The sequence below is a fragment of the Balaenoptera physalus genome (genome assembly GCF_965194825.1).
Source record: "Balaenoptera physalus genome assembly, chromosome: 15".
Classification (NCBI taxonomy): Eukaryota; Metazoa; Chordata; class Mammalia; order Artiodactyla; family Balaenopteridae; genus Balaenoptera; species Balaenoptera physalus.
Window position 1 is genome coordinate 42,076,576 of NC_138894.1, and position 15,443 is coordinate 42,092,018.

At 41.6% G+C, this 15,443-nt stretch overlaps 1 protein-coding gene and 1 long non-coding RNA gene across 7 annotated transcripts in view; both read right to left on the reverse strand.

Moving 5' to 3' along the window:
* LOC309643722 overlaps positions 1-15,443 on the reverse strand; it is a 445,978-nt gene that overhangs the window by 90,325 nt on the left and 340,210 nt on the right. The gene's annotated exons all lie outside the window — the stretch shown is intronic.
* LOC309643696 (uncharacterized protein) overlaps positions 5,690-15,443 on the reverse strand; it is a 335,906-nt gene continuing 326,152 nt past the window's right edge. For 5 of the 6 annotated variants that reach the window (XR_014253977.1, XR_014253978.1, XR_014253979.1 and 2 more), the window contains one exon: positions 5,690-10,097. Coding sequence is in view for 1 of the 6 variants with exons in the window: in XM_082426677.1 (XP_082282803.1) it covers positions 10,054-10,097 (44 nt within the window). In the remaining 5 variants the exon portion in view is untranslated. The remainder of the gene's footprint in view (positions 10,098-15,443) is intronic. The other variant, XR_014253981.1, reaches the window with a different exon arrangement.

The following is a 15,443-nucleotide window of genomic DNA, read 5'->3' on the forward strand; positions in this document are numbered from 1 at the left end:
CAAATCACCACAGGATTTTGCATTCCAAGATTTTCTTCAGATATAAACATCCTAAATAATAGTAACATAACCTAACATATCCACATTTGTATCACAGTTTAAAAAACACTTCCATTTCACATGTTAGCCATGATCTAGTCAGAAAATGGAAAATTGCTATTTCTCCTACAAACAGAGGAAAGCAAATACAGAGGAACTGGCTACATTCTGGTGAGGGAAAAGTTAGGAATACAATCAGGGTCACTGAAGGAACCCTGGCATAATTAACAGCAGGAAGCCACTGTCACCCCTAGGTCTGGAGGGGCAATGGGAAGAAGTGGTGAAACACAGCCCAGAACTTGAGGCCATCCAGTGGCTCCACAGCCACGAAGGAAAGAATGAGCCAAGGATGCCACAGGAAGCCAAGAGGAGAAGTGTCCTGGGTTCCCTCCACGCAGGCTCTCTAATATTTTGCTGCTGCCCCTCATCAGTCAAAACAATCTGGAAGCCAAAGGGCAGGGAAGTCTGGGAAAGAAACGTGGCTTCCTGTGTTACAGAGCAGATCAGGGCAAGGCAGAGAAAGAATCTGAGAGCAATCACGTAGTTGATTCTACATTTTATCTCGTTCTGTGCAACAGAAAATGGATACTTGGAGAACTCCACGGACTTACTCAAGGTCATACATCAGCAAGTGGTAGAGCTAGAATTCCTTTAATTACAAACCAGTTCCATAAATTTTTTTCTATAGACCATGACTTCCTTTCACAATAGAACAGGAGAGGAGGTGAAAAATTGTATTTACGTGCATTTTCCCACTTTCTATTTCATCCCTTTCTCATTTCTATTCTCACTACACGTGACTGAATTTCCCCTAGAGTTGTATTTAAAGTGGTACTATTCACTTTAGAAGTCCTAAGCTCTAAAGAGGATTGTCCTCAGGACCAAGACCACTGGTGTCCTTCACTCCCCCAGTCACTCTCTGTGCCCCCTGTTCCCAGGGCCCCTTTGGCTTCCTTCCCTCATGCACATGCACTTTGAGCAGCAATTATTTGTTGCCTGTCTCCCCTCTTAGGTTGATGGGAACCAATTCTCAGGCATCTTGATATCCTAGGATGATACCCCTGATATCCTGATATAACGTCTAGCACATTATCAATGCTCTGTAAGTGCCTGAATAAATAAATGAATATAACTGAAGGTATCCTCACACCAGATAGGTGAAGTATGCAAAACTGCGGCTGCTTAACTGACCTTAAGTCCCTGAAGATTGTAAGATACAACAGTTCACAGAAGATTAGAGTCATTGGGAGGAGGGATGTTTACTCCTTTAGTCCCAGTGTCTTAGCTTTGGTGCTCTAGCTTTATCATCATCCAAAATAAGGTTGTAGAAGTCATGCCTTTTCATTTAGTCACATGAATGAGAAGGACGAACACAAGTGAGTGGTTGCCTAGATTGAGAATCCATTCAGATGCTGACATAAAAATAACCGGATAACAAAGCCCCACTTTAGCACTTTCTCTACAGTGATACACAAGAGGCATTTGTGGGCCCACAACAATTTCGAAAGCATAGTTCTAGGGAATAATGCTATGTAATCATAAAATTACACTCGAGATAAGATTTAATTATCATTTTCACCTTTCCAACACCTTTCACAAAGTAATACTTAAAAGCTTTGCAAGAAAGAATATTACCCTCAAAGTGATAACAATGAAAGCTCAAGAAAGAACAACCAACAGGCCAGGCTTTTATGGGAACTTAGGCTCAGGGTGTTATTCAAAATTATTATAAGTGACTGCCACCTAAGGGAGTTTATAGATTGACTTCAAAGGGGAAGCCACTGGGAAAAATAAATGGACTCTTTCCTAAAAGAGATATTTTCATTTCTCCAGACAGAGAGCTAATAAAAGCTGCTGGCTACTATGATAAGCAGGCAGTGATTCCAAGGTAAGATGCATGTCCTCAAAAGCATTCCATTTTCACTGTGAATCAAAACACACTCAATATTATCACTAATAGAGATGTGCAAGGCAGAGGTGGAGCAGCTGTCTTCTAAGGGGGGACCTACAGGATGACAAAAGCTTGAACTAATTCTTACCTCTCCTGGAGAGGAATATAAAATTAGACGTGGTGTCCTAATTACATTCATGAGTTTCCAGCTAATTTTAAAATCGAACTGTCAAGGTCATGAAAGGTAAGGAAAATCTGAGAAACGACCACAGATTAGAACAACGTGTTATCCTGGATTGAATCCTACACACAAAAAAGGATATTAGTGGGAAACTGGTGAAATCTAAATGAAGTCTAGAGTCTAGTTAATAGAAATATGTCAATGCTAATTTCTTAGTTTTGACAAATTGGCATTGTTATGTAACATATGAACATTAGGGGAAGCTGGGTGAAGGGTGTGTGGGAACTCTCTGTACTCTATTTGCAAATTTTCTGTAAATCTAAAATCATCCCAAAATAAAAAGTTTAGTTTGTAAAGAGTGATAAGCAAAGTCCACTGGCTATTCTGGTGGTTTTATTACTTGGATAACGACAAGTTGAATACTTCTTCCTAATTTCCAACTTTCCAAAGAGGAAGAAGACAATCCATCAGACAACATGGAATATGGAAGGGGCAGGGCAGATGTTAGCTCCTGAATGGCACTACAGGTCAAAAGGAAAATCTGCCACCATTAAATTTTGAGTGATGGCCTCAGCTGCTGAGGCTCCCAGAGGGATTTAGCTAGCCCGTGGTTCCTGATGGACTCCATCCTTTTGCTGATCAATCAAACTACAGTCATCAGACATCACTTAGAAATGAGACCAAAACATTTCTTAATTCATGAGCACATGTATATATACTTTTTCAATGTAAATAATTTACAAGTATGTGTGCTCTCTTTCTTTTCTCAGAATACTGAAGAACAAACTACTAAGAGGAATGTCCCCAAGTTTTGACAGATTGTTCTACCTTTAGGCTTAAACCGGAAGATTGAGATTGAATTTCAGAGGCATACAGGTCCTGGTAGAAAACAAATGGCATCATCAATCTGAGGAGAATTTAATAAAGGGACTGATTCCCAAGGTATGGACAAAATTTAGAGAAACAGCAAAGATCAGTGCAGCACCTCAGGCCCCGGGCTTGTGAAGGGCTGTTATGACAGCTCTTATGAAGATGCCCCTAAAGTGAAGGGACAAAGGGGAGGGAGAAGTTACCAGAAACTGAGAGATGGATATATCTAGAGGGCCACCTGTAGATCATCCACTGGACACAAGCCAGAGGAGTTAATACCCTGACCTTACTCTCCTCTTGCCCTCTGATTCTCTGCTGATGCCTCCCATTGGCCAAATCCAGCTAGAAACCAGAGCACACAGGAGCCCACAGCTACACCCCACACGGGGCAGCCTTCTGGAGGCTCAGAACAGAATGGAGAAAGGGGTGGAGAATGGATCCGGAGGGACAATTTTATCCAGGCTACTCACTCTGTTAATGGCCTTATCTTGAGTTTTCATTGCCATTGCACCTATTTAATAATAATGCTAATCTATCCATTGCTCAGTTGCAGGATTTTTCTGAATCTAGTACAGCCAAATAATTTTGCATTTTGTAAAATCTCTGATATGGGTCAAGCCACACCCAGACAAGATGCAGTCACCTCTCAAAGAAGGGGCATTATTTGCCAAATAGCTCAGGGTAGCAAAGTGCAGGGGCTGCTGTATGCTTCCACAACGGGATGCACTTGGAAAGGACTGTACCCAGTTTCCCTAAGTGGCCTCAGCTGGCTTCAAATAACAGTTTTCCCTCTTTCTGGTCCGTCCTTTATTTTCCCTTCATTTGTGAAACCCTTTAAAAACGTCAGCAGCAAAGACTTCTCCCTAGAGACAAAAGGGGGAGATGTGGCAGAGGAACAATAAAAATACCGTTGGAACGCAAAAGGGAAAATGCCAATAACTGCAGACTCGGGCACTCAGAGATTCACTGGTGTTTGTATTATTTGTATTTTCTTCATCACCTTTCAATTTCTAATTACGTGTAAGAAAAATTCCAAATGGAAAAATACATAAGGCAGTTAAAAGAGAGAGAAGCAAGGCCCGTGAGCTGAACTTAGCAACTGAGCTAAGGTAAAGATGGCCACAGAAGGAAAAAATGGGAGGATCAAGGGAAAGACAGAGGCAAGACGAAGCCTCATGTTGGATGAGGGGTAATCAAATTCTCACCTTCGGGGTCAGTAAGACACAAGATGTGTGCCAGTGAGCTGGCCAAGTGGTAGGACTGGGGTTCCCAGAAAACACGTGTAAAAGGTAGGCCCTGCTTTAATAATTCAGATACCAAAAAAGTCACATTTCCTTGATATTCAAGTTGTAATGACTCCAAGGCTTACCTGCCTAGGTTAGCAGTGCTTCTCTTTCCCAGACAAGCCCAAGAACACACAGACTGCTCAGTCTATAATGTTAATCCTGTTTTCTTCATTTCACAGCAGAATCCATGTTCATTCCATCACTCACTCACTCATTCATTCATCCAGTAAATATTTGTTGAGCACCTGCTATGCATCAGGCACTGCCGTAAATGCTGAGGATGCAGCAGAGAAAAATGAAAACAAGATCCCTTACTCTCCTGGTCCAAACATTCAGTTGTTAAGGTAGACCAAATGAGCAGAAAATGAACAAGATACGTTCAAAGATTAACATACCCTTGAAGGAAATAAAGTAGGATAGACTCTTAAAGAGGGCCTGCTAGTGTGAAGACGATTACCCTAGATTGAGTGGTCTGACAAAAAGCCTCAATGAAGAGGTGGCATTTGAGCTGTGATCTTAGATGACAAAAAGTAATGAGCCAAGCAACAAAGTGGACCATGAACATTGGAGGCTCATGTCTGGAAGCAAGTGCAAAGGTCCTGAGGAGAAATGGACTTGGCTGATCTTACAAGGGAGCCAGAGTCAGGGTGGGTCCAAACCTTGGCCATAGGGTATGTTTAGAGCCAGCCCTTTCTAAGGACAACCTGGGCCCTGGGGTGCCAAGTCTGCATCAGGCGTCCAGATCCCTGAGCCACCTCCTCCCCCCAAGAGCCTCTCACCCATTCCTAATTAGGACGCAAATTTTAATGGACTATAGAGTCCTGACAAAAACCACCTGGGAGGAATGTATCATAAAGTCCTTGGAAAGGAGTTTCTACCTCCTCCCAGGACAGTGCAGGGGGCGGGGGAGATCTGCTAAACTTTTGGATAACTAAATTTAGTTTTGAAGATTTTTTTTCCAAAACAAAGGAAGCCCATCACAAAGTTAGTTGACATCCTTCATTACTAGAAACTAGACTGCTCACAAAGCCTCAAATGGCTGTCTTTCTTAAAATGAGAAACTTAGGTTTAACCCAAATAGGTTCCCTGCAAGGTGTGCCTGGCGTTCTTCTCCTCAGGCAGGGAAGGAGAGGTTTATAAAGCTAGTTGCAGGGGCTTCCCTGGTGGCGCAGTGGTTGAGAATCTGCCTGCCAGTGCAGGGGACACGGGTTCGAGCCCTGGTCCGGGAAGATCCCACATGCCGCGGAGCGACTGGGCCCGTGAGCCACAACTACTGAGCCTGCGCGTCTGGAGCCTGTGCTCCGCAACAAGAGAGGCCGCGACAGTGAGAGGCCCGCGCACCGCGATGAAGAGTGGCCCCCGCTCGCCGCAACTAGAGGAAGCCCTCGCACAGAAACAAAGACCCAACACAGCCAAAAGAATAATAATAAATAAATTTTTTAAAAAAGCTATCTGCAGCTCCTGCATGGAGGTATCACGGTTCCTTCTTCAGTAGCAGTGGAAGGTGACGAGATCTTAAAGTACAAACAAGAAATAAATATTTCAATGTAGAGTAGGTCACAGTCAGCAATGAGGTGGCTTTAAAGTATACCAACCAATTCTTTGATACTCCTGTCTTCACAAGATGGAGACTAATTCCTGTTCCCTTACCTCTAAAGTGAACTTAGTGACCTGAGGAATAGAATGTGGTGGGTGTGAAGCAGCATGACTCCTAGGATGAGGACATAAGAGGCAAAGTGGCTTCCTCCTTGCTCTCTCTCAATCTCTCACTCTGGGGAAACCCAGCTGCCATGTCATGAGGACACTCAAGCAGTCATACGAAGAGGCCCATGTGATAAGAAACGCAGGCCTCCAGCCAATGGCCATGTAAGTGAGCCACAGTGGAAGCTGATTCTCCAGCCTCAGTCAAGCTCTCAGATGACTGCAACCCCAACTGATATTTTGTCATGATCTCATGAGACATCCAAGTCACCCAGTTAAGCCACTCTCAAGTTCCTAACCCACAGAAACTTTTTCTGGGGTAACAGACGTTTGTTGTTTTTAGTCGCTAAGCTCTAAGGTAATTTGTTACATATCAGCATAAGCAGTGAGGTCTGGAAGCATTTATATGGGGGTCTATGGGAAGGCACCAAGCCTTAAAATAAATGCTGTGATAGTTTAGTACCCAGATTCTACCTCCAGGCTGGCACGGTATGCAAACAAGGGGAACATATCTGAAACATATCCAATGTCTCAAATAGAGGTAACACCATTTGTGCCCATTTGGAGTTATTAATAATCATACTGTTTTTATATTGTTATAATGTTTTGTATTTTTACACAATACTAAGAGAATGACTTAATAGCCTGCTGACAGGCACAACAAAATACTATGACATCAAGTCTGCCTCGAGACTGGAAGGGGTGAATGTAAAAAAAATTTACCCGAGAGTAAAGATGTCAACCCCCGTGGCAGAGAATTTCAGTACCTTTAATGCAAGCTTATTAGTCTGGTGGCAGATAGAATCCTCCATCTTGAAGATCTGATTCACTAAGCCCTAGACTGACATCTTTCCATGAGCCAGTGTCTCTCTGCAGGTTAAAAAGTTGAGAGATCACAAACAAGCAATATTATTTTGGAACCAAGAGATGTTATTCTCAAGCTTAAATTTCTTTACCCTCATCACATCTGCTTCCCAAAATATCAAAAATATTGAAAATCAGGAACTGTCAAAGGCAAATCAAGTCAGATGTGCCTATTCCGAGACTAGCATGTCAATAGTGTTTATACCCCTTCTTACACCACGGAGTCTAATTACCTCTGATTATGTATTTAAGGAAACTTCCATTCACTGTAAACACTGCAAAAATATATCCCTTTAGGTTTTTATTTCCTCCATCTGGCAGACACAGGGAGTCCCCCAGTCAGCTGAAGTCCTTGACTAGGACACTTCGCCTACGGGTTAAGGGATGGGGAATAAATAACGACAACAATTGCTCATGAGCAATGTCATATTCCTCTTTTATTGCCCATCCTGCCCATCTCACCATCCTCTAAAAACCTCAAGCCTAGGAGAGGGTGTTCTTACGGCAAATTGAAAATCCAGATAGCACCTGTGCTACCAAATGCAACCTCCCCACAAACTGACTTGGGGACCAACGGTGCCACGATTCTTTGCCAGATTCAGGCGCAGCTGCTAAGGATGGAAACACTATAGCCAAAGAAATAAGTGAACAAGACACTGCCCCCAATATGGCCCTTTGTAGAAAATTGTTTGATTGGGTTTTTTCCTCTGTCCTTAGGTAGCTTTCCGGTGAGTCCTGGGGAATTCTTGCAATTCAGAATCTCATCTATTTTTCCCTGTGTTCCTGTCACCATATTCTTAGAATCAAGTGGTTTAAATTCCCAATGGGCAAACTCCAACCATTTCAGTTTGAGTTTTTATTCCCAGAATAGACTAGGCTTCAAAATCACCCAGTAAATAAAGGCAGCATTTTTAGAGGGCTTCTCTCATGGGAGAAGTCATGATTGAAGATTGGAGACACTGGGGAGAGCTGAGGATCTCAGGGAGTATAAGGATAAGGGAAATAGCTTCAGAGGGATGTTACATTTTTATACAGAGAGAGAGTTTCCTTAGAGTCCTCTCAAACAGAAAAAAATGATTGTCATTTTTCTAATATTTAAATGATGCCCATGATAAGCCCAGTAGTGAATTCAGTATTTCAAGAACACAATAAAAAACAGACTACTGGCACTGGTTCCCAAGATGCTTTTAACTTCAACTCAGTAAAAATGAATTAGCAAGTCATATGCCTGTGTGTTTGTACATTTATTCACTTATTAAGCATCTTTTACATGCCAGGCACTGTGCTAGGTACTGAGCGGGCATTGTTGAACACAGAAAAAAGACACAATTCCTGTGTTTCTGAAGTTTATAGTCTAGAACGGAAGATAGAAATTAAATGGATATAGGGGATGGGGAGAAAGAGAGAGAGAAATAAAAACATAGAAGTAAAGAACGGATAGCTAGAGACAGTTATATTAAAATGGTGCAATTGATCCAGTCAGGGAGGCCAGAGAAAGCTTCTAAGAAGGAAGGTTGATTGAACTGAATTCTGAAGAAAGAATTTCTGGGTTATCTGGGGCTGGGGAGTGAGGGTAACATACCAGAGAAAGGGAAAACCTATGTACAAAGGACCTGTGGCAGAAAAGGAGAACAGCACATTCAAGAAACTGAAAGAAGACCATTATAGCTGCACTGCAAAGATCAAGAAGCCCGGTGTTAGAGGAAACTATAAAGAGGAACAAGGGGCAGACCACACAGGGCCTTCCAGACCACGTATGCAAAGGACCGTGGGTCCATACCCTAATGTAAATGGGAATCTATCAGAAGGGTTCAAGAAAGGAGCGACACAATTAGACCTTTGTTTTAAAGGTACCCTTCTGGCTACAGTTTAGAGAGCAAATGGCAGGAAGGCCAGAAGGGATTTAAGGAGACCCAGTGTTCAAGTGAGAGATGGATGCTTGTGTCAGTGTGGTCTGTGGGCCCAGATGCCAACTACCAACCTGCTTTTCAGCCCCACACCTGCCTTTACATCCTCTGCTCTATTCTGCCTGGCTGGGAGTCTATGAACCCCATCTTCCAGTGTGTTTATTTCTTCATAATACCTCATTCTCCTAGAACAGTGCACAATGCTCACAACGTGGTCTGAATGGTACAGAAAGTTCGGTGGGATCTCTCTGGATTTGAACAGACTACAAATATAATGCAGCCTCAACTTGAACTCAATTTCTGTAATTTTTTGGTTTTGGAAGTTACTGTTTTGTTCTTGGCTCATAAAAATCAAAAAAGAGACTCTGAACATACACTGTATACCACAGGTCCTAAGGAGAATTAAAGAAGGAAAAGGAGAAGGAAGAGGAGGACAAGAAGGAAAAGGAGACTAGGGCATGGTCCTGTCCTAAAGGACCTTAAGAACTAACTGGGGAATTGTATATAAGCCCATGGTGTGCTGCAAAATCACTGCAACTGATAAATATTGAAGGCTATAAATTAGTATATGCAACATATTATCCTGGCACTCAAGGTAGGAATGAATTGCTTAATTTGGGAATAAGTGGAGAAAGCTCTGCCAAGCAGTAGCATTTGAACTTAGTCTTTTAGGTAGAACAGAACTTGAATATGTGGGAAAGTGTAGGAAAAGTATGTCTATCTAGGAGAATGATGTCATTCATTTAGTCATTGATTTATTTTTCACATATTTATTAAACAACTCTGTATTCTTAGCACTGTATTAAGTGCTGAGAAAATGTGGTTGAAAGAACTATTCAAAGATCTTACAACCTAACACACAAAGCTGTACAGGAAGGAAAATACGACTTTTGTTGTGGGGATGAAAAATTAGGTAGCTGGATTTTCAGCACTGAACTCATAAAGGAATAGTGGAAGAGAATGGAAGGTAGTTGGGGACCACAGTGGAGAGGGACCTTTAACGTCAGATTAATAATCCAGAGTTTTACCCTTTTGTTCCAGTTACGATGGCTATGTTACAAAGTACTCCAAAATTTATCGCTGTAAAACAGCCATTTATTATGCCCATAGTTTCTGTGGGTCAAGAATTCAGACAAAGCCCAGTGGGCAGCTTGTCTCTGCTCCACAATGTCTGGGGCTCACCTGGAAGACTCAAAAGCGGAGGGAGATATGGAACCATCTAAAGTCTCATTCACTTACATTCTGGAAGTTGATGCTGAGAGCGGGCTGGAGGTCTCAGTTCTTCTCCACAAAGGCCTCTTCACGTGGGCTAGCTCAGACTTCCTCAGAGCCCAGGGGCTGAGTTCCAAGGGGAAGTGCTGAAAGAGAGAGACAGAGTGAGAGAGCAAAAAGGATATGGCTTCCTCCTCATGACCTAACACTGGAAGTCACACACATCACTTTCATATACTCCTAACTGAAGGAGTTACAAGTCTCCTCCTATTTTCAAGGGGAGACCTCACCTCTTGGTTAGAGGAGTGTTGTCACATTGTAAGAAGAGTATATGAAAGGAGTTATCAGTCACTTGTAAGAAGATGGGTAGACAGATAGATAGGTAGATAGATAGGAGATTAATCTTTGGAAAACACCATCTGCCTCAACTTTAGATAACACAAAGTCCTGTGAATAGAAGAGCAATCCGACAAAATTATATTTTAGGAAGATTATCCTGATAGCAAGAAGAGCACGCAGATGGAGCACAGAAATGATGTAACAATTACCGAAGTAGAACTAACGAGGAATTTGCATCTTGCCTTTTTGTGTATGAAGTCCATTATTCTGAGTTTCATTCCTTTTCTGCCTCACTATTCTCTATCAGAAATTTTAATGTTGTACGCTCCAAAGTGTATTCTATAGAGTATCAGTTCCAGAAGATTCTCTAACAAAAGAAGACCCTATATTCAAAAGGAGGTACACATACTGTACACTTTGTCTCCCTCGGAAATTCCCAATGCTTCTTAGCATAGAAAAACCTCTCAGAAAGTCAGCAGCAAAAGAAAAAAAACTGCTTAACATTGTTTTATCCAGAGTGTCTCCAACCTTTTTGACCACTAGACCTTTTCAGCTTTTCAATAATTAACATCCTATGGAACTAGCCTAAAGGCCACAGTCCTGGCTGTCCCTGGGCAGAACAGTGAAAGGCCAGGCAACTAATCAATCAACAAGTAAGTATCAGATGCCTAATTAGGAATAAGACTCTGAAAATAAAGGGAATGTGTATTATATTGATAATAAGTTTTCAGTCCAATTAAGTAAAACAAAAAAATAAATAAAAGCAATGGAAACTTTGAGTTGTTTCAAGAGAATCTAAGAAAGATCTCAATGAAAGACATGTGATTTCCTTGAGAATTTAACCAAATGAGGCTGGTTCTTGAATGTCTGCACACTTCTCAAACCTCAGGCAAGGCTAAATTACTGGGAAACTCTTTTACTTTTAAATGCAACATGAAAAAGTGTTTATTTTCCAAAGGTTGTTTTGCATTAAGATGTGACCACTGCTTGCACACAAAGAAAATTTTACAGGAAGTGTGCCAATGAAAAACTCCATGTGCATTGAAGTAAACTACCAAGGAGAGCAGGAGAGCTTCCTATAAATCACCACTGGTGTGTCCTGATGGGGCGTCAGCTGGTAGAATGTTGATGCTCTGGGAGGGCAAGGCTGTGTCACGGGCCTCTCTGTCACTGTGATTGCTCACAGGCACCATCAGCAGCTCTCCCCTGTGGCCTATTTCCTTTCACCTTTTCCTTACTTTTCTCTTTTCTCCAAGATCCCTGCTTCTGGCCTTCCCCAACCAATACTTTTGTCTAAAGAAGCTAAACCCACTCAAACAGACCTCCTTAATGTCTCCTGGCCTGCCAGGTGCCAAACTAACATCTAGAACTCAGGCTGCTGTTGCTGGGTTAAAAAATAAATTAAAAATGAAAACTCTATTGCGAAGTAATTCTACAACTGCTTTGAATCTCTGAGAGGATTCCTATCTCTCCATTTCATCTCAGGCTCTCATACCTCTCTTGGTCTCTCCTCCAGCCTGAATTCTTAGCTTGATCTTCAAGCTACTCACTCACCTGCAGCCTCTTTTCTTTTGCATCTTTGTCCTTTCCTCCAAATCCACTCAGAAAAACACCATCCTCAGATCGATGCAAGAATCTGCCTCTTCTGGTCCCACCTACAGCACAGCTGGAATGATTAAAACTATCGCAAGCTCTGATCCCAGCTGCTGAGGCCAGAGCTCCACCTTCCAATCCTTACCCTTGTCAGCGGTCCGCTCCCTTCCCCGTTCCCCTCAGTGACTGTTCCAAACTTCCCTACTCTCCTTACCACCTAGACAACCCCTCCCACACCCGAGTCTAAGAAAGACTGAGCTCTCCTTCAGCATGGAAATCGGAGCCATCGAGTGGAACTTCCTGAACCGCCCTACTTCTGCAATTCTGTAGCTACGTGTAACCGCTCTAATTTCATACTACATTCTTCTGTGCCTGTTATGGTCTGGGCACAGAGGCAGGGGACAATTAATTACTGGGTAGAAGAAGAAAGAAAGAAAAAAGGCAACCATGTCCTAGCCCAGGAGGGAAACAAGCTACTAGCTCTCCACCTGGCCATCACTGACCACCTCTCGCCACACCGCCTGTGCATTTTTATGCGCAAGAGAATCTTTGTTCCTTGTTCCGCCTTGAGTTATATCTCCAATGGCTCCATCTGTCTAACTTTGAAACATGTCAAGCCCCAGCTAGAAAGGGAGGTAATAGGAAGAAAAGTAAATGGCATCCTCTTAGGTATTCATTAACATACAGGTTGTTTGTCATCCTCTCAAGGAAGCTTCCCCCCAACACCTCTCTCTAGTCCCCTTTCAGGATTAGAGGACTTCGGTTAAGCATCAGAAAACTTGGGGCATTTCTCTTTGGTGCCCTGCTACACTGCTTCAAAACATCTATGAAGTTATCGTAAGAAAACTTGATTTTTCCTATTTCTTTAATTTTGTACCAATATGAGATGGATATTCACTAAACTCCTTGTGGTAATCACTTCATGATACATATAAATCAAATCATTATGCTGTTCACCTTAAAACTACACAGTACTGTATGTCAATTATATCTCAATAAAATTGTAAGAAAAAAATTTTAATAAATAAAAATAAAGGGCAATGGGGAAAAAAAACCCTATATATGGGTCTGTTTTCCCCAGTAGACTTTGGGTCATATGAGGGGAGGACAGTATTTTACTTATTTTTGTTTCCTATCACAAAGCGTAGGGCTCAGCATATACTAGGCAATCATTAACTTTCACTGAATAACTGAATCAATAAACAAGTGCATGAATTATACCAGGATCAGCAGACTTTGCATGAATGCTGTAATAACACACACCGGGCAGACTCCCAGGGCATCTGGTCTCCTGTAAGGACCAGGAGTCATAATGTACTCTACTCACCCTGCCCCATAGGACCAACCATAGCAGGCACCACGAAGAATTAGAGATGAAAGGCCCTCTGAGATGATCTGGCCAAACACGGACACACAGGCCACCTCTAAAATACTTGGAGTCCTCTGGCACAGATAATATATAAACAAACACAGGTATTACTGATGAACTGATATTTGCTCAGTTCCCAAAGGTCCTTGAGGAAAATAAATTCTAGGAAAGTTCAAAGTACAAGTCAGCTCGATGGGAGGTGGCCCTATTTGTTTCTCTAGAACTAGTTCTCCTGCCCTTACTTGAAGTTTGACTTATAATTGCCAAATTGTGATGAGATTTACTCGTAGAACTAATGAGGTACCTCCAAAAAAATATTTTCTTTCTTTCTTTTTTATTGGAGTATAGTTGCTTTACAATGTTGTGTTAGTTTCTGCTGTACAAAAAAGTGAATAAGCTATATGTATACATATATCCCCTTCCCTCTTGGACCTCCCTCCCTGCACCATCTCACCCATTTAGGTCATCACAGAGCACCGAGCTGAGCTCCCTGTGCTATACAGCAGGTTCCCACTAGCTATCTATTTTACACATGGTAGTGTATTTATGTCAAACCTAATCTCCCAATTCATCCCACCCTCCCCTTCCCCCTCTGTGTCCACACGTCCATTCTCTACATTTGTGTCTCTATTCCTGCCCTGCAAACAGTTTCATCTGTACCATTTTTCTATATTCCACATATATGCGTTAATACACAGTTTTTTTCTTTCTGACTTACTTCACTCTGTATGACAGACTCTAGGTCCATCCACATCTCTACAAATTACCCAATTTCATTCCTTTTTATGGCTGAATAATATTTCATTATATACATGTACCACATCTTCTTTATCCATTCATCTGTTCATGGACACTTAGGCTCTTTTCATGTCCTGGCTACTGTAAATAGTGCTACAATGAACACTGGGGTACATCTGACTTTTTGAATTATGGTTTTCTCAGGGTATATGCCCAGTAGTGGGACTGCTGGGTCATATGGTCTACTTTTAGTTCTTTAAGGAACCTCCATACTGTTCTCCATAGTGACTGTATCAATTTACATTCCCACCAATAGTACAAGAGGGTTCCCTTTTCTCCACACCCTCTCCAGCATTTGCTGTTTGTAGATTTTTTGACGATGGTCATTCTGACTGGTGTGAGCTGATACCTCACTGTAGTTTTGATTTGCATTTCTCTAATAATTAGTAATGTTGAGCATCTTTTCATGTGCCTCTTGGCCATCTATATGTCTTCTTTGGAGAAATGTCTATTTAGGTCTTCTGCCCATTTTGTGATTGGGTCGTTTGTTTTCTTGATATTGAGCTGCATGAGCTGTTTGTGTATTTTGGAGATTAATCCTTTGTCCATTGCTTCATTTGCAAATATTTTCTCCCATTCTGAGGGATGTCTTTTCATCTTGTTTATGGTTTCCTTTGCTGTGCAAAAGCTATTAAGTTTCATTAGGTCCCATTTGGTTATTTTTGTTTTTATTTTCATCACTCTAGGAGGTGGATCAAGAGAAGATCTTTCTGTCATTTATGTCAAACAGTGTTTTTCCTATGTTTTCCTCTAAAAGTTTTATAGTGTCTGGTCTTACATTTAGGTCTTTAATCCACTTGGAGTTTACTTTTGTGTATGGTGTTAGGTAGTGTTACAATTTCATTCTTTTACATGTAGCTGTCCAGTTCTCCCAACACCATGTATTGAATAGGCTGTCTTCTCTCCATTGTACATTCTTGCCTCCTTTGTCATAAATTAGGTGACCATAGGTGTGTGGGTTTATCTCCCCTGGGCTTTCTATCCTGTTCCATTGATCTATATTTCTGTTTTTGTGCCAGTACCATACTGTCTTACTTACTGTAGCTTTGTAGTATAGTCTGAAGTTGGGGAGCCTGATTCCTCCAGCTCCATTTTTCTTTCTCCAGATTTCTTTGGTTATTGGAGGTCTTTGTGTTTCCATACAGATTGTAAAATTTTTTGTTCTACTTCTGTGAAAATGTCATTGGTAACTTGATAGGTATTGCACTGAATCTGTAGATTGCTTTGGGTAGTATAGTCACTTTCACAATATTGAGTCTTCCAATCCAAGAACATGGTATATCTCTCCATATGTTTGTGTCATTTTTGATTTCTTTCTTCAGTGTTTTACAGTTTTCTGAGTACAGGTCTTTTGCCTCCTTAGGTAGGTTTATGTCTAGGTCTTTTATTCTTT